The 23,962-nt window shown below is 35.0% G+C and overlaps 1 protein-coding gene across 1 annotated transcript in view; it reads left to right on the top strand.

Annotated features, from left to right (window-relative positions):
* Window positions 1-23,962, top strand: part of LOC138715755 (uncharacterized) — a 100,515-nt gene that overhangs the window by 35,782 nt on the left and 40,771 nt on the right. Inside the window, exon 2 of the mRNA XM_069848804.1 lies at window positions 15,593-15,787. Within this exon, the coding sequence (XP_069704905.1) occupies window positions 15,593-15,787 (195 nt within the window). The remainder of the gene's footprint in view (window positions 1-15,592; window positions 15,788-23,962) is intronic.

Genomic DNA, 23,962 nt, shown 5'->3' with positions numbered 1-23,962 from the left:
ATGGTCTTTTGATATCTGTCACTTTATACCTAGGATAATGAGGGAATATTGTTGGCACAGCATTTGGTTTCAATCGTCTAAATTTCCCTTTATTCGAATAATCTTCTTCCTTGAAATATAAACTACAAACGACTGATGATGGGGAGTTGCTTTTGGAACAGAGTCTTGGCGTGAAATCACTTTAAGCCATTTTCGCATCTTTCCTTTACTTACTTACTTATGGCTTTTAAGGAACTCGGAGGTTTATTGCCGCCCTCACAGAAGCCCGCCATCGGTCCGTATCCTGAGCAAGATTAATCCAGTCTCTATCATCATATCCCACCTCCCTCAAATTCATTTTATTATTATCCTCACATCTACGTCTCGGCCTTCCCAAAGGTCTTATTCTCTACGGCCTCCCAACTAACACTCTATATGTATTTCTGGATTCGCTCATACACGCGACATGCTTTGCCCATCTCAAACGTCTGGATTTAATGGTCCTAATTATGTCGGGTGAAGAATACAATGTATCTTATAGCTAGCTCTGGCTATCCGCTAAATGAAAAAATTTCGCGCTGACAAACTTTAAAATCCGTCAGATCTAGTGGAAATTCCGCTAAGTTGACAACACTGCTGGGCATAGTCGTATGAGCACCCCCAGAGCCTTCTTTAGTTACAAGCCGGGGCCATACGTCGGCAACACTGTAATTAACTGTCACCCGGAGGCTGACCGTACAGTACACATGTTTGTGCTAATGCCGATTTCCAATGTAAATTAATGTTACATTATAAGTGTGTGTCGATGGAATTATGTTTGCGGTCGTACCAAACGTTAATTGTTGATGTATTATAAACTAAATGCGTGTTGGTGATAAAAAACAAGACAATAAATGAAAATAAAATGGTTGCAGTCTTTGGGAATTTTTACGGTTATGGATGACAAAGTAATTGACTATTCTATTAAATATTGTATAACCACATTTTTATATTCTTATTTGTGGTTTTGTGTATAAGAATTCTAGTCAAATTGTTGGGTCTCGCCTGCTATATCAATAAAGTTACGCCGTTGGTTTTCAAAGTCATTGTAAACAGCTGTTTTGTGTTCCCATAAATGTTGCAGTTTTGTTGAAGATTCGGAATGCTGCTATACGTCAGAACTATCTATAATTTGTAGATGCATATAATCACTTTGTTGGTTTGGTCAATGTTACTTATGTCCCGCCCACTATAGAGACATAGGCCAATTTTACACATACTTAGTATAACTTGTTGCTTCTTTGACAGGTTGGGTTTGGTTAGTTCAGGTTTTTGTTATAGCCTACCTTGCATATACGATTATAGCGCAACATTGACAATGATAAAAGTGAAATATTCGTTCAGTGGCCGTTGGATACTCTACATTCACCCACTTTGTATTCACAGGATTTAAAGTCCACTGAGTTTACGCTAATTGATACATGCATGTACTTAATAGATAATGTTGCGTTTTGTTACGTATTATGTTGAAGGGATGTGTTTTCATTTTTTCATAGATTGTTTTACTTGGCTTAACTGTATTTACATCCTAATACTTTTATTATAATAGGAATGCCAATAGTTTCTTCTGTTTACATTTTATTTTAGGCCTATTTGCATAATTCACATTCTTAGCTTATTTTCTGTAGTTATATTTATTTAAAATTATATTTTAAAAAGTTTATAACAAATAACTTAGGATAACAGTATTGTTACGGTGACTGGCCAGGTTCAAACTAAATCTGGCTTCCTGGACATCTGAAATATTTATAGAAAAGCACGACATAATCACATGAAATTAAAATGCATATGATATCCGACACCTTTCATGTCAGAGGTGAAACAACATTAAGCGGCAAAACATTGTCAATTTACTAGCCACATAATGGTTAATTGATTGGAATAGGGTATTGCGAAAGTATGTCATTATTTTATTTATTTTTGGTACAAGTAACATTTCTTTAAGTATTTATTTATTTTCCCTTGTACCATCAATAAAAAAATAAGTATGTTTTTATTTATTTTTTAATTATAAGTGTAGTTGCTACGACACATAGGCACACAGCACTTTCTAGGCATCTGAAATATTTGTAGAAAAACACGATAGATAATCGCAGAAGATAATATTAAAATATATCCTAAACCTTTCACAGATGAAACACCATTAAGTCGCAAAACATTGTCAATTTGCTAGCCACAAATTTGTTAACTGAATGGAACTTAAGATTACTGCGTAGGAACTTACGCCTTTATTGCATTATTGATTTTATTATTTTCGGTGCAAGGAATATCTTTTTTATTTATTTATTTATTTACCTTCGTACTATCAATAAAAACATGTTTTTTTTTGTTATTATTTTAAGTGGCAGCCTTTGTATGTAAGTAGCCTACTTACGCCGTATTTTGAAGTATAGCTAATTGATTGCAATAAAACACTATTTTCGAACCCGTAATAATTTACATCACTACCCTGAATCTTGATCTTACCTTTGTGCATGAAGTAATATTGAAAAAATACGCGTTACGTATAACGAAAGCAATGAGCAAACACAATATCACTCTAAAATCTCCCGCCTCCACTCTGCGTTGCCAAACCTACCCATGCCCCGGCTTGTAACTAAAGAAGGCTCTGGCACCCCCCGATGTACTACAATGAAAGAAACGGTGAAATTTCAACTGTCTACTTTCACTTTGTTCCAGAGAAAATTGGGACATATGCAAAAAATGTAATTTTTTAAGAACTAAATGCACAGATACACACATAAGAACAGAAAGAACTATGTATTCTTAACTGCACAGTCGCAACCAACGAGTTAGATACTATAGAGAGGCTGAAGACCTGTGATAAGCGCTCCCTGCGGAGGCCAACAGTACTGTGTATCGTTCCCTAAAAAACATGGCGGTCTATAGTACCGCCAGCCTCCGCAAGGAGTGCTTATCAAAGGTACACTGCAACGAGTTGGTACATGTATTATATTTTTCAGATATATCAATATTTCATTTAAACATTTCGCTATAGGTTTTGTAAAAAGCTGATTTATAAATGAAAAAGTATTAATTAAGATTTTAAAATTTCCAAAAATGTCTCATTCCCTCGGATTTAAATAAAATGTACCGTAAATCATAATATTCGTTGCTGGATAATTAAACCCTCTCAATACAGGTACCATTGCCGCAGAGAATTATAAGATAAGACGGACTGAGCATAAGCGAAATATCAAGAGTTTAGTATTTATTGTGTTTATAGGGCCTACTCCAATTTTCTTTTTATTAATGCGTAGGGCTCTTTTTGTTAACAAAGAGGAAAGTTAGCACTTGCATCACACACAATTTGTCATTATTGTTCAAAATAATGTAAGAACAATTTTATTCTGCAAAAGCCTCTGCCTATTTGCGAGACACGTGTGAGATCAATGTTTGTTTCAAATTATATTAGACTACACGATGTCTCCATGACGCGACAATATTTGTTTCAAATTATATTAGACTACACGATGTCTCCATGACGCGACAATATTTGTTTCAAATTATATTAGACTACATGATGTCTCCATCACGCGAAAAGAAGTGTACCTAGCTGTGGCTCCTGTTGTTTCTGATAACAATGCTAATCGTAAGTATCTTATCGTTTCAATAAATGTGGTGAGTTATGATCACGAGTAACTTTCTATTAGTGTAATTCTTTAATTATTATGTTGCATGCTAAGAAGTTATTTGTAGTTTTAATAATTGCAGTTTTCAAAAGTTCTCTGTGTTAATTCCAATTTCAAATGAATTTTTCTCAATAACTTAATTACTGGATTTTTTTTTTCGCCACTACCATTCCTATATTTTACTCCTATTAGTTACATACGTCGCCTCTCTTGAAATCACCTGGTGAGCACTGAATTACATGATTTAATATTAGGTTAGATTAGCTGTAAGATAATTAAATTTGTGACGAAGTCAAACAATTATTTATTTTTCTTCTGCCGATTAAATTCATCCGTCTTCAGGTGCTTTGCTTTGGTTGCATCGAGTATAGCTTGTGTGATTTAATATCTGGGCTATATTTAGTGAAACTAATAAAACATAGGCCTATAGCTGTTATAAAACGTAAGGTTTAGTGTGTATTTTACTTTTTACTTATTGACATAGTCTTAATATGTAACTCAATTCACAATAATACTAACTTCATCACAGTCATTTCCTACAACATCCGAGCCACGCCCCTTTGTTTTGACTAACCGAAACATGGCGGACAAATGTTCAATTGTCTTCAACTTTCTGAGGTCTTTGGCCTCTCTATAGTATCTAGCTCGTTGGTCGCAACATTAAAGCTAAGGTTCCGCTACGGCGATCATCTCCGAGCGAACAACGCTGACAATGATCACTCAGCGCTCAACGTCGGCTATGCGGTTTCCTTATGCAGCGAACACCGCCGTCTTTGCTGTAGAGAATAATCGATTTCTAAGAATCGACAATCTGTCGATCGAGGACATCGCAGATTAATATCGATTGTCTCCAGCTGTTTAACAATGAACTTGAGAATTTACAAGTTGTTAAAATGGCTTTAAATAGGGAAAAAATAATGACTGTATTACTTTTTCAGGAAGAAGAATATGATCGAATCAAATATAATGTACACCAATAGACAGAAGTCTCCAAACCAATGATAAGTTTAAAACCAGACGTACAGAACAGTGGCGTGCGCAACCTATTGCATTAGGGTAGGCTCTTCATGTTTGCATGCTACATAGGTATACAACTTACAATATCTCGAACATATTGATAATTTGATATAATTTTAGTGAGTTCTGACATCAAACCAGAGCAGCAGCCAGAAGGAGGGTAAGAAAACAGAAACTTCCGGAAACTAATGATAAAATAAATTGGTAATTAAATAAATCATACCTTATTTACTTAAAGGTGAACTCCATTCTGCGTTCCTTTTTAGAAAACTCCTCAATGACATCGCTGTGGAATGTAGGGGATTTTCAGATTTCTTTCAGCTTTTTCTTCTCAATGGACATCAAGGCTAAACTGCTTAATCTTTCTTGCCCTTGAGTTGATCTTTCAAGTGATTTAATCCGCTTAAGGGCAGAAAATGACCTCTCAGCAGATGCAGATGTGCTTGGTATGGTCAAAACCAGTAGGGTCAATTTGTACAATTCGACAAATTCTGTGTGGAGTTGTTTTGATTTTAAATGTGTCACCAGTTCATGAGGGTATTTTCCACGAAACTCTTCCATTGAATATAGGACTGTCAATTCATTTTTTAGACGAACTATATCAAACACTGCACTGTGCTTTACATTCAGCGCATCCAGGGCGGAATTAGGAAAATTTAATTTATAAGACTGAAATTTGTTTGGATCAAGCAATGAAATAAATTCCAACTGAGGGAGATTTCCAAACCTATCTGTAATATGGTTTGTCACATTGTCTATTTTTTTTTTTTTTCAAAAAATATTCTCCTGTATTTTATGACATCATTTTCCAGGCAATTTTCTTTTTCGCGGCACTTCTTCACATTCGACTTCATTACAAACATCACTCCATAATGTATCAAATCTGTATCTCTCATGTAGAACAATACGTTTTGTTTCATTAACCTTTTCTACACAATACAGAATATCCAAATGCTTCGTTTGAAGAATGTTGTACAGAATGTCAATGTATGCATAGATATTTGATAACACATTTAGAAGAAATTTGGTCTCAAACTCTGAAAGGAAAGACAAATATCCACGCGCAAGAGCAACAGTTTCACTTTCCCAGTCTGATGAGTTGTTGAGTTTATTTTTAAAAAAGTCCACCAGCAATTTACGGTTCTCCTTTACAATATTGACTATTCTGGAAGAGAAATTTCATCTTGTGGGTGCATTTCTTGGAATTATTCTGTTGGAATATTCAGTAAGAGCATGCGCGCGTTTTGTAGACTTGGAGAAGAAGCTACTTAGTCCATTCGATGTCTGAAAAAAAGATCCGGCACTCCTTAATACTCATAGCTGACTGAGATAAGACTAGATTTAGGACATGACTGAAACAATGAACAAATAGAGCTCTAGGATAAATGTCTTGAACTGTGGTTTTAAGTCCATTTATTTCTCCAGCCATCTCTGCCGCACCGTCATATGTTTGACCAACTAATTTGTCTCTAATATCATAAGATCCCACTATGTCCATTACATGATTAAATAAACCATTACAGGATCTATCTGCACTCACATCAACGAAGGAAATAAACGTTTTTTGAACCTGTGCTGTCTGGTCATGGACATACCTGAGAGTGGTGGATAGTTGTGATTTGTTGCTTACATCGGATGTTTCATCTAAAATAACTGCAACATGCTGGGCCATGGAAATGTCATTCTTAATAGATTCCATCAACACGCCACTGATAGCAGCTATCAGGTCATTTTGAATTCTGTTGATGTGCCCTTAAATGTTGTAGACGACTCTACATGTTCTCGAAGAGTAGTGTCGTAGCTGCTCAACAAATGTAAACATTCTATATAGTTGCCTTTGTTAAGTGAATCTTCACTTTCGCCATGCCCTCTGAACGGCAGTACTTGCATGGCTAAGAAGCACGTTGTGTCGATTAGGCTTTTCATTATTTCTCTGTTCTTCTTCACCATTTCATTGTGACGCGCCACATCCGATTTCAATTGTTGATCAAGTTGGGTGTCAATACGAACACTTCCAAAACAAGAAAGCTGAACAACCGAACGCAAATGACACTGCGATCGTTCGTGTTTGACAATGGCATTGCTGAGATTATTTAAATTATTATAACCCTCTTTGTTCCACACACTTTGTTCGTTACAAATTAACGGTTAGCACGTCTAGCCGCGAAACCAGGTGGCCCGGGTTCGATTCCCGGTCGGGGCAAGTTACCTGGTTGAGGTTTTTTCCGGGGTTTTCCCTCAACCCAATATGAGCAAATGCTGGGTAACTTTCGGTGTTGGACCCCGGACTCATTTCACCGGCATTATCACCTTCATCTCATTCAGACGCTAAATAACCTAAGCTGTTGATAAAGCGTCGTAAAATAACCTACTAAAAAATCGTTACAAATTAATAAGCATGGCCAGCAAAATAATGACTGCATCCTGTTAGCTGATTAGTTTTCACATATTGGTTCACATTGAAATAACGTAAATATTCTAGTTACAATTTCAACTTTTTCGTTCAATGATCTACAACCGAAAGTCCTTTTAAAAATCTGTTCAATTATACAGCGATCTTCTGCCATATTAAACAATATCGCAGTAATTATACCTCCCTTTGTTTAAATAAACTCTATAACACACTCACTTTACCAATAGAAGTTCAAATAAACACTATAATACAGTAATTTCATCACCAAAAGCGCTTTCATTAGCGCCTACCAGCCTAACGTACTACGGCAATGGGCAAGACACGTAAATCAGGGCGCATGCGCCAGCTGTTCTAATGTACTGATTATGAAGGGAAACACTACGCTCACTGCAGGGCCAGGGAGGCTCAGCAAGCCGAGCTGCCCAACTCTCCAGTGACGAAAGATGACGCGAGAGCGAGCACACAGCGGACAATAATTGAAATGCGACGTACAGTACCAACCAAAAGGAAATGAAAATAAGATGCCAAGCCAAAATTTGCTGAAATTAGTTAAGAACTCTGCAGACTTTCTTAAATTAACAGTATTACTTTTAAATACAAATTTAATAAATTTCTTCCTGTCTGTCTGGGTAGGCGCAGCAGACCTAGCCTACCCAGAATGCACGCCACTGGTACAGAAGGATGTTTCAATGCGCTAATTTGTAGACATATACTTAGGCCTACTGATCAAATTAAATTCAAAGACTATTTTACACTTACCATAGAGCAGTTCAATTTTATTTTGCCTTTAATTGAAAGTGATGTGAAGAGAAATCCTACTTCATTTGTTGAAAAACCATCAGCGAGAAATTGTCTATTACTTTAAGATAGGCCTACCGGTACCGTAAAATGATATTGCAATTATGTTAAAACAATTATTCATGTTTATTAAATTCCATAATTTTCAGAAATATGTAGCTTTCCTCCATCTGCTTGTTAAAACCTAATACTCGACAGGTGCAGGAGCAATACTAAGGAAACTGACCATATAGGTAGGCTACAGTAATTCATCCTGGATCTCTCGCATGTTATGTTGGTAAATTAACAAGTGGAGTGGGGCTACAACAGTGCATTAGAATATATAGGTAGGCATTAAATGATTTTTATTCCGTATTGAAAATATATGTGGCTGCAGACTAATACTAGGTCCGTGTTTATCAATATACAGTATGTAGCTAAAGCTCACAGAAGTCAGTGAAGGGAAAGAATATTGTGCCCTCTTTGTTGTTTTAGCTTTTCTGGAAAAATACCTGTATTTTCCGAGCGAGCAAATCATGTCAACAAAATAAATTACATTGTTCGTTATAAATTGTAGTGGTTTCAATATTCAAGCTATGGCCAAGCTATTCAACTGAAATCTAATGATAAGACACACTTCATTTGAATTTTAGAATAGTCTCAAGTAGGCTAATTAATTAGACCTAAATTACTGCAATCGTCGTTATTAAAGGTTGAAATTTCATGGAAGAGATTCCCTTGACACCCTGTTTATATATCCCTGCTTAAAAACACTCAATTCGGTATTTTTATAACCACCGTCATTAAGAAGTTCATTTGTAATATTGTTTTTCTAATGTACCTATTCGCATATTATCCTATCTCGAAAACAAGTTACTTTACCACCCTTCCCTATAATTTCACCAACTTCCTTCCACAACATTTATTTTTTATGGGCATCTCTATATACTTTCGAACCCATATCATACAGGCAGGATGACTGGAAACAAAATTAATTAAAATATAATTTATTGTTGAGAAGTTCTAAATACACGTTTTGAAGCCATATTGCTTTACCGTCATTCTTTTGTTTTCTAAATGTACGACGAACATCGCTCTCAATTTGAAATCAAATCAATCCAGAGCGATGAACGCTGACGCACATCGCTGCAGCCAGCGATGAACGTCGTAAAGAAACCAGCTCCGTATATTTACATGTAGAGCTAATCGAGCGGCGTTGTTCGCTCGGCGATCATCGCCGTAGCGGAACCATAGCTTTTGGTTCATCTCCTAACTATATATTAGAGATGGTTACACTGCTCCAGTGACAACTTCAACGTTCCACATGGTTCCAACAGATAAACAGTTCAGTTTCTAAACAGTTTTCCTCTTCTTTGTTGTCTGCAAGGGCCATGTGTAGCTCTATCACTGACCTCCAATCGAAAGTAGATATAATGTCCATGTTCCACATGGCCTTCGTGCAACAGTAGTCTATGTAGGATCGCGCAATTTAATTGTACGAATCAAATTCCCTAATAAATCTCCTAATTATTAGCTGTCCATTGATGGAGAATATGTTCATGGTGCCCTGACATAGTGTTAATTATTAATATACCGCGAAAAATATTATCGGCTAATGTCATCGTTATTAAACTCTCCTAGAGTTATATGCGTATTTTTACTAAAATCGATTTATTTTGAATTGTAGTTATTTACTGTACCCTTAACAGTAACCTACGAAAACTATCTTTAGTTGTCATAACAGGTGATTTAAAGATGATTCAAGGGCTTTGAAACATGTTCCCGAAACAGCTGTGAGGTTGAAAGAGTTGGAACACTTGGAACAGTTGGCACAGATGTTGTATTATTCTTATGAAATTGTTTCTTTGAAACTGTTACTTTGGAACAGTTTCATTCATGAAACAGTTACAGTCGAAACTGTTTCTTAAAAAGAACAGTTTATCCCATCTCTACTATTATGAAAATGCAGCCAAGCCAACATAGTATAGAATGAAGTTTCATCTACAAAATTAATAAAAGGAGAGGAAGAAGATCTCTAAGTTTTATACTTAAAAATCAAGTAACATGAATGCAATACATAACTGCATCATAAAGTGTATGTTATATTAGTTTATTTAGAAAACTTAAAAATAGACTACGTTTTAAATATAACTTACAATATCAAAACGAGAATATTTAAATTCCCTTGCGGCCGGTTGACTACATTTAAAATCAGATGGAAAATTCTCAACTCAAGTAGGCCTACCAGCGAATAGGGATTATAAAGAATGGACACTTCGCGTCGGTACCTTTGATGTAGCCGGACTGATTTCAATGACCTTCAAGCCAGCTAAAGCGTGAGATTCTGCTTTCTCCCTAGAATTGGCGCTGACATCACACCAGCTAGCAATCGACACAGCGGAAATATAACACATATAGTTAATACATCTAGGTACATTATGTACTCAAATAAAATAAATTGGATCCATAAAATAATAAATCCGTCATTAACTGTAATGTCTAGACTCTAGAGTTCCTTTATAATGAGAGTTGAGACGTTGACCACTGCCATCGTGATCTAGACCAGGCCGTAATGCAGGATGTGTGACGTCACTCGATGGGTCGGGCTTTTCTATTTGAGTATACGGAGCTGAGTGAAATATATTACTTTAATGCGTGTCGGTGCTCAATTTTATTTAGTGTAATGTGTGTATAAGATACGTTCACTTCTTATTGCATAATATGTTTTGCAGAAATAATTACAAAACTGTGTTATTTTAATGTGAACGGAGTTTTACATGTTAACATAACCTGTTTGCATCAACATTTTAAGTTTGGAATGGAAGCTATTTTGAGATTTAATAAAGAAGAATTATTTATATTGTGATTTTAATTTAGCACATCTATCTTCCTTACTTGTGGGTAGAAAATTTACCACAGTCCCTCCTATGAAATTAGTGTAGGTACGTACGGTTGTGTGTTACTTCATCTGGTAGGTTAGATATATAGAATTAAATACGACCCAGTATAGTAGGGAACAAATAAATAAATCAATTAAATTGTTATTCAATGTAATATGTGCATAAGTTCCATTTATTTGTTGTATAATGTGGCAGGATTATAAAACTGTGTTATTTTTATGTGAAGAGAATTCAGCATGTTAACATAACCTATTTGCGTCAACATTTTAAGTTGAGAACGAAAGCTATTTTGAGATTTAATAAAGAAGAATATATTTAGGATAAACTTCAGAACACGGTTATCTTCCTTACTTAAAGGTAGAAAATTCACCGCACTCCCTCCTATGAAATGTACATACGGTTATATTACTTACTAGCGCTGAGGTGTAGTTCCGGTAATTTCTGAACTGAAAACAGTTGAATTTATTTTTTGTGGAAATGCATTTAATCCTCTAAGCAAGGCATAATAAAAGCCTGAACTAACCGAACTAATTAGTATATGCAAGGTGTATGAATACGAAGGGAACTACCTCAGCGCTAGTTTAGGCCTGGTAACATATTAAACTAATCAGACTGGAGTACCGTATGAAACGAATAAATACAATTGAAGTGTAGACAAATTGCATTTACAAGTTATACGTAGCGTTATGCTTAATTATGATGCATAATTGCGAATATAGAAATAAGGCAAGTACTGATAGAGTAAACATAACCTATATTTTCAACACGTCAAAATATGCGTGCGATGCAACTGAAAATTGTTGAAACGTGCTTAAATGAATGTGCAAGAATTTCGTAATGAAGTGAGCGTGCTTTATTTCAATTAATTACATTACTAGATATTGTACCAGTAATGAAAACCATAAGGTACCGTATAATTTTTGACAATATACTATATGTATCTCGCTTTTAGTTCAAATTGTGTATATTATCAAACGTCGTATTATTTATAATGTAGATTATTTACACATAAGAAGGGCGCAATAATTTAAATTTAATAAAACAAATACGGTAAACTAACAAGAATGAATTAGACAAGAGTAGCATCAGTAACGCTGCACTTAGGCCTAATCATAATTTACTTTACATCCCAGTCAATGTTTCACTTTCATGTGTATATTATTACACATATTTACTGTTTATAACACCAAAAATTCACTTAACCATATAAGGGCGCAATGTTTAATCGAAATAAAGGCAGGTATTACACATACGAACTTTGCCTGCAACAACGTAATTTTTACACCAAAAATAATATTATACCTTACGTTGCAAGTGAATTGTGTCTCAAGTGTTTCACAATCACTGTTTAAAATTTTACTGACGCAATTACACTGCATTTCAGAGAAATATATTTTATTTTTCATGTACTGCAACTAATTGATATGGTTGAAAGACCGCTCTTCGCGATCAGCTGTTAAGCGAGTCACGTGGTCTGCCTTACGGCCTGTATTAGATCACGATGGTAGTGCGTTGACCCCAACAACAATTAAAATAGTAATGATTTGATAGCGATGAAAATGGAAAAACAAAACTCTTACGAGAAGTAAAACCATATACCTATATTATATTATATACAAATATTAAACGAATTCGATACTTAATTTTATAATGTATTATAATATTATAATTTATTATATCTGAAATATAAAATATTATTATTAGAACTGGTTTGTCACTGAGAAATAAGGAAAAACTGTTAACTTGAATTTATTTGAAGCAAAGCGTTACTGGATTATGCAATAAGGTAGGCGATGTTTGGATCCTGTGTCTCAACTCTAATTATTATCTTAGCATATGCTCGATTACACTAACCTCTAGCGCTTGAAAGTGGAATTAAGTGCTGCGCACAGAGAAACAAAACAAAGGAAAATTCGCTGTGTCCATATTCGCTGGGTCTGCTATAAATTTTCTTATCTGTAGCTTCTACTCGCTGACGCTAATTCCATTTTTTCATTCTCTATGGAATTCGAGTTCATCGCTCCACGCGTAACAATGCCGTCTTCAACAAAACAAATGACACATTGGACCGCCATTATGACTTTTGATTTCAATTAAGGTAAGCAAAAAGAGCGCTGTATGGAGAATATGTGTATTGAGGAGCTCGGTTCGATTCCCATGGGACAACCAGGATAAACCTCTTCCCACTGAGGTAAGCTTTCTAAGTTATATTACGATTTCTGTTTGAAAACTGCAACAGTAAGTACATTTACATTTTGTAGCGTCACCGGCGATTCTAGGAATAAATATGTATATTGAGGGCTGATAATTAAGCCTCGATTGGACAGGCACGTTTAAAAACACTACCAAACTCTCGACGCAATAAAAAATTATTGAGAGCAATGAGTTTTTATGATTTTAATACATTACATTGTATTATGACCATCCTCCCTTGTCAATAAATACAAACAAAATAAATCGTATAATGCAGCGGTTCTGAAAGATTGGAATTCTGTGAATAGTAAATTTGATTTAAATAATATTTTAAATCTGGAGAATACTGCAAAGTGCATGCAAAGTCACGAAAATACGAATCAATAGAACCATGAAACATCTTACTTACTTACTTACTGGCTTTTAAGGAACCCGGAGGTTCATTGCCGCCCTCACATAAGCCCACCATTGGTCCCTATCCTGAGCAAGATTAATCCAGTCTCTATTATCATATCCCACCTCCCTCAAATCCATTTTAATATTATCCTCCCATCTACGTCTCGGCCTCCTCAAAGGTCTTTTCCCCTCTGGCATCCCAATCGTAATATTACAAAATAAATATTAATAATTATTCATTATTTCATTATTAGACTATTAATATCATTAAGTATTATTAAAGATATTTTAAAAAATTTAATATTTATCAGTTTCATATCTGGATTTTCTGTGTATTTATCCATGAAAACAAATTACCGAGATAGGCTAAATACAAAAGCAGAAATGAGGCTTCAGGTTTCCACCCTAAAACCAAATAATTATAAAAAAAAATTTGTAGCCTTTAGAAAGGAACATATTTATCCCACCCAACGGAAGAATTAAGTACTAGATTTTATATAATTAGGTATCAATCGATCAATCAATCAATCAACCAATCAATCAATCTTCTTAATTTATCCAGCTGTTTGCTGACAACATAAAGTCCACTTTAGTCCACTTTAGTGTATTCAGTTGTTTTTCCACGAAAAATGAGGGATATTTTGATCGGTGTTCATTAGGCTATAGATGCCTATTGCTAGTAGCTAGAGTTGGGGTGTAGTCAATATATACTGCAGGGCTGTGTCTTCTACAACTGGTACCGATATTTCACCTTTATTTCTTTTGTAGTTTATGGATGGACAGATCTTCATCATGATTATTACATCACACACAAGTAGGATTATCAGAAATGTGAAATCGGTATAGATACAATTGTGTGATAATGTGATCTATTCTTGCTCTTGTTAAAAATGTTTGAATATGTCTGGGCAAGTTTTTGTACAAGGGACTGTTACCTGATTTGCGTTGTGTGAATTCATAATCAAATGAAAGTGAGAAATGTATTAATATTTTTTTATTCACTGTATTTCGGGGGTATTCTTGCACATTTCCTTCTCTGTCTCTAGAAACATGTACTAGATACAAATCGTTTACTTCAAAGTGTTTAATACACAAAAGAATGCTCTGTTGGCGTGAAGACATTTCGTGATATACGAGTAGCTTCTAACCACGTAACTTATCCTTTTCAATTAGAAATTTGAGAACTGTAACATAACACTCACTTATAGCACTCCGATAATTGCTGGTACACAACATTTAGGAGCCATCTAAAAATAAAAGAATATGGATAAATCAATTTTATTTTTTAAATAAAAGTCTAAACTCCATTTCAGCTCCCTGAATTCACTTCTCTTTGAAGTTGTAACTATATTAGAAGTAACCGTTACTACGTGCGTCATCTTTTGATTCCTTTTCAGACTTTACTTTTATGATTCACTTATTGTTAGTTTGGTGACGTACATGTTGTAATGCTACTGTCCGTCTGAGTGGTTATGTCACACGGTCGTCAAAACGGGAGAATTCACACGACTGTTACTTAACGGGGCCCTTTTCTTTAAATTATTTTAAACAGTTACATAATACAACGTAAACTTTCAGTTCCGTACAGCAAATATTTGCAGAGAAGAGCCTAGCAGCTCATTGTCAACCACTAGCTTTTACACAGAGGACAGGAGAAACGAGTGGCACAAACCGGGATGCGACATAACCACAGTCTAATATACATAGCCACGAAGCTTGAGTTTTGAGGTACTAGGAACAATAGACTGTTCCGGTACTATTTCGCATTGTCAGTAATGAGGCGATAGTAGCGATCCTAGTGGTCAGCAACTATCTATGGATGCATATTTACTACATATTGAGCTTCGTGACTATATATCGTCGTTGTTCCTGCAGTAACTCCTATGCGCAAAATATAAAATTGTTCGGTAGGAAGGAAAACACATTTATTCATTCTATGACAGTAGTACATAGGAGATTGTGAATTCTTACATTTTCGAATGTGAATTCTTACATTTTCGAAAGAAAGAAATATAATTACATGTAGGAGATTTTATTATTTACTGTATCACTATTTAAGTTATTTAATAGAGCGAAAATCTGAAAATCGATAAATATGTCCGATAGGAATTATTGCAGGAACAATGACGATATACTAGACTGTGACATAACCATTCGGCTGGATAGTACGGTACCTATTTATCCTCTTCATAGTTAGCAATCGCTGTATTACGAAGATTTCAACTAAGAATTACACTGTCTTTTAGCTCGACATAGAACAACTGCAGGCAAGCTGGCAAAGCCGAGGATGGTGGACGCTGCCACCCAGACCTCGAGCAGCTACTTCGAGGGAGTCAACAGGCGGTACGCCGAGTGGGAGAAGTACGTCAGGCACGAGGGGCTGCAGAGGCTACAGGAGGTGGAGACTTGTCTTTATAACCTCCAATTCGATAGACGGCAAGGTACAGTAACTGTTTATAAGCTGGCGCCAGCGTTTTTGGCGTGTATAATAGATATATAGTGCCCTGTTTGTGAGCATGTTGATAGTGCAGCTGAGAATGGTACCACTTCCTACACACGTCACATCAGCCATATGCCAAACACAGCTGTCAGACTGACTGCGGCAAATGTGAAACACTCGCACTTAACGTTCCCATTACTTATTTCACACGCCAAAAACGGTGAAGCGGACTGTACATCTTGAAGTAGTGAACCTTTCAGCTATGCACAAGCAGAGTCCGTGAATCTCCAGAGTAGCGCAATCAGCTAGTTGGCCGCCATTGTTATTCCATTTCAACATGCTTGGGATAGGAATATTTAAAGTAGAACTCAATTTAGACCGATGTCCGTGGCCCTTAAAATAAAAAAAATGATTGTGAAAGACTGCTTTCATTCCCTGCACTTTATAGTTAAACAGCGTGCGCTGGAATAGCAATAGCTAATTTGTCGGCATATCCGACACAAAAGGACTGCGGTACTCTGGATATCCACGGACTCTGTGCACGAGTTCAGGAGCCTTGAATTCTTACTGGTAGCGAATAGGGCATATAACCAACGGTGTCAATCAGTCAGTTCACACCAGTCGCCGGATTAACTTGTTGAATTTGTCGCAGTTCGTAGAACCTGTTCTTAAATGTCTGAAGTTAAAACAAATTAGGTACCAGATCGATTAGACAAGGATGCCCTGTTTCTATGGTATTATTTGCCCTTGCACTAAATCCGCTCCTATATTTATTACATGAAAAACTTTCAGGATACAGGATTGGGAATGCTAGGCTAGTTGCTGCAGCATTTGCTGATGCTATAAGTGTAATTATAAATAATGGAAATGATGAAATTCAATTGGGGGGAGTATTACACCCCTTCGCGGCAGTATCAGGGTTAGAAATCAATAAAAGAAAATCGACTGCCTTGTCTATAGGGGTATGGACAGAGGAACCAAGTTTTGAAACTATAAAAATTGTAGATCAACAAAAAAATACTGGGAATATTATCATCGCCTTCCCAATACTATGCAGAATATAAATTAGAGTAAGGTTGTCCGAAAAATAAAAGACATACATTGATATATAAATGGAGGGATTTCTGTCTCTATGAAAGAGTAGGGGAAGGTGTTGTACCTTGGGTCAGTTGTATCTTGGGTCATTCATCATTTCTCTGCCATTTGTGTTTTGAAAAATGAAGTATTACAATCAAGTTACATATTTGTACACAAGACTCCTCTCACAAAGCTTTGGTGATCTTCAGATACAGTGGTTTGCTTTCTTTGTGAAGAAATTTGTTTTTGATCTCAGAAAGTATTTTGTTTTTAGTGTGTTCTTTATTTTTTTTACGGGGCTGTGTTATAATTCAAGACATTTCCAATAGTAAGGTAAGATCTTTGTTTCTTTCTTGTTCGAATGGTATATTAGGTTATTGTTAGAATATAACCTAACTTTTGAAACATGATGTTCAGTTCACAATGAGCAGTAGTTGTACCTCGGTCCACTTGAAGCGTTGTACCTTGGATCGACCCAAGGTATAACATTGAACTGATGATGAGCAGAAGTGTACAAATCATTATAAATTATTAGTCAATTTAATATAGTTTATTGCTCAATATGTTGGAAATATTATATCGTCATACTTTTATTTTTATAGAACCATGCCAAGAAGCAAGAATGGAAAAAAGGGGGAAAAAGTAGATGTAGAAGCACTTCGCATGGCTATAAAGGATGTGTTAACAAATGGAACTAAAGTGCGAACTGCTGCCAAAAATTTTGATATTTCGAAAACTACGTTGCCTAGGCACTTAAAAAATATGCAGGATTCTAATGCAAATGAGTTTGTGTACAGAGCTAACAATGATGTGAAGAAAGTGTTTACTTTGCCACAAGAGATTGAATTAGTAGAGTATTTGAAACAGGCAGCAAAGCTACATTACGGTCTAGATAGAAATGAAGTTCTGAAACTTGCATATCAGTATAGATATGAAAATAATTTGGCTATTCCAGAGAACTGGAAAATCGAGAAAAAAGCTGGCAACATGTGGCTTAGTCATGAGGCTACCACCTCCCTACCAACAAGGTTAATCTAAGAGACAAACTTCCCAACTACAATTCGCAGTTGATTTCAGTAGTTATGATGTTAAGTAGATCGATTTTGTGTTTGTTATCTGCTTAAAATGCATTATTGCATGAACATGTTGCAAAGGAATTGTATCTTTAGTTTGTTTCCTATTATATTCCAGAAGTTTCGTGATTTTTAGATAATATGTACACTTTGCATTCATATTTATGTTTATTCATAATTTGTATCTTGTTTCTTTTCTTGTAGGCTAAATTTATAATGTGACCCAAGGTACAACATGGGATGACCCAAGGTACACCCTCATGTTGTACCTTGGTCCATTATACTTGTATACATTTAATTGAATATAAAAATTATCAAAGTAATTAAATTCGTAAATAAAAATTACCAATGATATCTCAAAGAGTAGCTTCATCTTATTTTATAATTTGGACAACCTAATAATCATAATATGGTAAAAATAGAAATTAAATGTGAAAATGACCCAAGGTACAACACCTTCCCCTATGGTTTATTCATACATTTATATTATCTGCCTTAGGTATCTGGCGCAAGTATTTCCAATTACGGTGAGTCATAGCAGACAAATCACAAGTGTCATGTTATGGTATTTATGGAAAGAATGTATATTTAAGGTACTATTATCCACCTTGTATCGTGCTCCTGACGAATGTAACTACAAAATGTACTACGTTATTTCTTTATCGAAATCAGATTCTTCAAAATATCAGCGGTGTGGTTTCAACAGTTGAGACAAAAGGTTGACCTTAGGAATCCACTTGATTTACGAAAAATACCTTCCATGTTGAAATATTTAAGAATCAAGCACTGCAGATAAATGATAACAAGCGAGCTAAATATGTACCTTGTCTTCCATACCTCAGTGAAAAATATGGCATTTCGCTTTACAACTGGGATGTTGCAGGCTTACTATTTGGAGCGAGGGGTTGTTTACCAAAATTTACATGTAATTTACATTTAATTAAAATTTGTTTGAAGAAACGTTTCGATTATCCAACTAAATTAATTTATTCTGAATTTAATGTATTTAATATTGAACAAATTTATAAGTATACGCTGTTAAAATTTTATCATAAAAATCGTAATAAGTTTGTATTACAGACACACAATTATGACACAAGACGAAATATTAATTCAACATTAGTAGAACCTAAATGTCTCACATCTGCTGGTCTAAAGCATAGCATAAATTTTGGCCCTCGGTTGTACAATGCTTTAACTAAATTACACCCAGAACTTCTAACATGTAACCCACTAACATATAACAAGAAAATTAGAAACTTGTTAATATCTTCAATTTGATTAAATAAATTTATAGCATATGTGTATGAATTAATCAACCTATATTATATTTGTATTCTATAATTTTGAAATATATATTAGTCCTACTTTTCAGGTGCGATATTTATTCTTCTCTAGTGTTAATATTATATTATATAATTCCATTGCCGCTGTAATTATATTTTAGTTCCTATTTTATTTTACTTATTTATTATTATTATTATTATTATTATTATTATTATTATTATTATTTTATATTTTAATATTATATCTGAACTGCGACCGAGCACGAGCACTGCTCATTCGGTCTCAAATTTTGTTAATACTACTGTATCTTCTTTTTATATTGCTTGTATTATTTTATTTCTATTTCTCTTGTTTGTTTTGTAATTATATTCTTTATTCTGTATAAATAAATAAATAAATGAATAAATCCTTTAAAATTCCTTTTATGAGGTTCAGACGATTGTAATGGAAATTCTGAAGGCCTCTCTTCAAATTTTACACTATCATCTATATATTAACAAGTACATTTTTGTTTTAATGTACAAATCTAATCCATACTTTGCCCGTTTCATTTCCCTTTATCTTTTATGTTTGTTAATTCCGGATCCCAGTGGTCAACCTCACTTGAGGACGGATGATTTTAAGGGAACGAACAGGTGAAAAATGTGGAAAAATAGAAAAAAATACAAATTTTTGTTTTTATGTTCATAATTTTATTTAAACCTTCTACTTTCATAATATGGCCTCATTTTTTATTTGGGAGCCCTTTAAACCGTGTCACATGACGTTTAAATGTCTGCTTGCATGTGCTTCGTTGCCCTTTAAACGAGCTGTCAGCTCTAAAGTTTATGTTGAGCTTTGTAATTTGAATAAAGCGGGCTAGTTTTTTTTTTCTGGTGTGTATCTAGTGAAATTAAGTTTGTTGTCACTCCAGAATACACTATCAGCTTGCCTGTCAGCCCTGCAAATACTTTGTTTTGAAACTGTGAACGGCAAAATATTGTTTGTGGATCGTTTCTTCTCGAGTTTTTGCGTTTGTACGTGAATATTCATACTTGTTTTGCTGATTTCGTGTTATTTAGGATGTTATTAAAGTTTTACACTAATTTTGTATTCAATTAGTTGTATATATTAGTGTGAATAAGTTAGTATAAGTGCATTAGGTTAGGAATCGTCACAATAACATTCAAGACCACATGTATAACTCAACATTTAGCATTTTAGGCATAGTTTTAGTTTTCTAAACATGAATAGACTAAGTGACATTCATAATAAGGGTAAGAAACGATCAAAATATGCTAATAGGGCTAAAAATTTAGCAAATATAAGGTGGAAGAATGCCAAAACTATTGTGGAATGTGTGCAACAAGAAAATGTGTTAGGCCTAGTTGGTGATAATGAAGATCAAGTGTCAAAAGAACCAAATAATAAACCAAGTGGTAGTGGGATAAAGTTGATAAAATATGGCAACTTGCAGGAGAATTCAAATATAAGTGCCCCCCAGTGTAGTGAAGACTACACATTAGTGCATGTAAATTTGTGGAGTGAACTGTATAAAGGAGTAAAATGTGGTGAATGTGGAATGGATAGTGCAAAAGCTGAGCTTACTGAACCATCAGGCTTTGCATTTAAAGTGATAGTGAAGTGTTATAATTGCAACACAGTGTTGAATGAAATGTATACAAGCCCTAAGGTAGGCAACACTGAGTCAACTCGACCTCCCTTCGATGTAAATAGGAGAATGGTCAACGCCTTTGTTACCATGGGAAAAGGACACTCTGCTATGGAACAACATTGTATGGCTATGGGTATTGCAGGTTTGAGCTCACCATCCTTCAACTCTCACCTGATAAAACTAACGGAAGAAAACAAACTTGTTAGACAACATGTGTTGAGAAATGCTCACTCTGCAGTTAGACGAGCTCACATGGAAGTGGACAGTTCTATTAGTGATAGTGATGTTATAAATATTGGTGTGTCATACGATGGCACATGGATGAAGCGTGGACATACATCAAAGTATGGTTTAGGTTTAGACATAGATATTTTAACAGGGCTAGTGTTAGATTTTGAAATAATGTCAAAATATTGCAGTACTTGTGAAAAGACAGAAAAAAAAAATGGATGTTGCAAGTGACGAATATAAACAGTGGTATCAAAGTCACAAAGATGCTGGTGTTTGTGAGAAAATTTTGATGGATCTTCAAATGCCATGGAGATGAGAGCTGCAGAAATTGTCTGGACCCGGTCCATTAGGTTGTGTAATATGAGGTACACAACCTTATTGTCTGACGGGGATGCAAAAACACACCATCACCTTCAGCAGCTTCAAGTTTATGGTGAAGGCATTGACATTAGAAAAGAAGAATGTGTGAACCACGTTGCTAAGAGAGTAGGTAAAGGTCTACAGAATATTGTTAGGGAATGGAGAGGGACAGATTCCTCAATCGGAGGCAAAAAAAAGGGAAGTCTGACTGCAGAAATGATACCTCGACTGCAAAATTACTACAGAAAGGCCATTATTGATAATATCCCCGATGTAAACAAGATGAAGAAAGCCATCTATGCAACACTTGACCATGCAATGTCCACGGATGACAAGCCCCTGCATTCAAGATGCCCTAGTGGTGAAAAGTCATGGTGCTTCTTCAACCGGGCCATTGCGAAGCAAGAAGCTGTTCCGAAGCATGACTTGAAAACCATGAAGACAGTGTTGCGACCTGATGTTGTGGCTAAAATCATGCCAGTGTACTGTAGACTAGCTAGTGATGAACTTCTTAGCAAGTGCACTGCAGGAAAAACTCAAAATGTGAATGAAAGTGTTCATAGTGTGATATGGCGGAAGTGCCCAAAAGAAATTTTTGTATAAAAAAAAAAAAACTTGAAGTGGCTGTTACTTCTGCTGTGACTGAATTTAACATGGGTTGTACAGCAAACATTTCCATGAGAGATTTAGTGTCAACAGTGAAATTATCTCCTGCAGCATACAACATTGGCAATAGGAGAGACAAGCGTCGACTGCAGCAAGCGGCTACTTCAACCAGTGAGAACTTCAAAACAAGCAGGAAGAAGCTACGTTTGTCAAAAAGTGTCACTGAAAGTAGGAAAAAGCAGCAGGAGGGGTCAACATATCAGGCAGGAGGGTTTTAAGCAATTTCCATAATGTGTAAGTACTCAAACATAGTGTTGTACTTTAAAACTTGATTTTCTCCCTTTTAAATTTTATTACATTTTAACATGTTCAAATTGCTCCATATGACGCATTTCTTAACCAATTGTGATGAAATTTTTACCACAAGCCCACATTACCTAAAGGAAAAAGACTGTCACATGGATTTTTAAAATATTTATTATTTGCCAAGATATAAATTGATTAAGATGCATGAAATTAATTTTTTTCTTTAAATTGGCACTCACCCAGTTTTGAATTTTTTCTCAGAAACTAAGAAGTGCTAACTAAAAATCATGTGATAGATGTTTTATTATTGTTAGAGGAACTGTTCCATATTTTTTTTAAATTCATCATGCAGCATTTTTTAAATATTAATTAGTATTAATTGGTAAATAATTAATTTCTTCAAAACTAATTAAGATACATTGATGAAATTTATAGGGATGTTTTAAATACATATCAGCACTCTGTGGTAAAAATTTCAGTCCATTAGCATCACAAATGCATAATTTGAATATTTCACCTGTTCATTCCCTTAAATTGTAGTAGCATCTAGGGAGTTACATAAATATGTTGGATGTGGAAAATGTTTGTCCTACAAAAAAGGAAAATCTATGGACACCTACAACAATATGGGGAGTTGGTAACAATGCGGGTAGTCAACATCCTTCCTGTAGGAGTTAATCTAGTGCAAATCTGGGAAAATATTACCAAAACAATACTAGCTGCTCCGGTCAAATCATCGTGGTACTTAGTTATTCACGATTCAATAGCCACTAGACACAGACGTTATCGGATAAAACTATTAAATGATCCAAATTGCGAGTTTTGTGGTGAACCTGAAATTCTGACTCACATTTTTGGACGATGCACCAGAACACAGGCTATTTGGCGGCGTATGGAATTCTATTCACAGGGATTGAAGATTGATCGATACCCGTGGTTTATTCCTTATATCCTAACGAGGCCAGATTTTAAATTAGTTTCTAAGTTTAAACAGAATGCTTGTGTGTGGATTCTCGGAAACACGGTGCATTATATCTTACAAAATGAAGGATGTGATTGTACATGAATCATAAAAAGATTCACATAAGAATGAGCAAGAACAACGGAAGAATATTATACAATATCTTTTCTGTATATAAACAAAGAGGGGAAAGTTGCAACAAACTTGTATCATAGCCTAGTATTAGTATGTATGTAAATACCCTATGTATGTATATGATGTACATAGTATGTTTGTATGTATGTATGTATGTGTGTGATGTGTGTTGTAAGTAAAGGTAATGTAGCAGCATTATGTAAATAAAATATTTAAAATATATCTTATATATATATATATATATATATATATATATATCAACTATAATAATATTTACAAAATCAAAATTCATACTGTTATCACATCAATTTACATTACTTTCACACTGTTCACTAAAAACACCCGAGACAAATCAAAGGACAAGTATGACACTGTCGTGTTTAGCGCTCTGTTTCTGCCAGTAACATGGCGGCGTAAACATGCGCAGACTGGTTCCAATTTTGGACAGCACACCAGCGCTCTGTGTGAGTCTAGTGTACTATATAA

The sequence above is a fragment of the Periplaneta americana genome, chromosome 15 (genome assembly GCF_040183065.1).
Source record: "Periplaneta americana isolate PAMFEO1 chromosome 15, P.americana_PAMFEO1_priV1, whole genome shotgun sequence".
NCBI lineage: Eukaryota > Metazoa > Arthropoda > Insecta > Blattodea > Blattidae > Periplaneta > Periplaneta americana.
The sequence above is the reverse complement of the archived record's forward strand: the minus strand, read 5'-3'. Positions and strand labels throughout refer to the sequence as shown.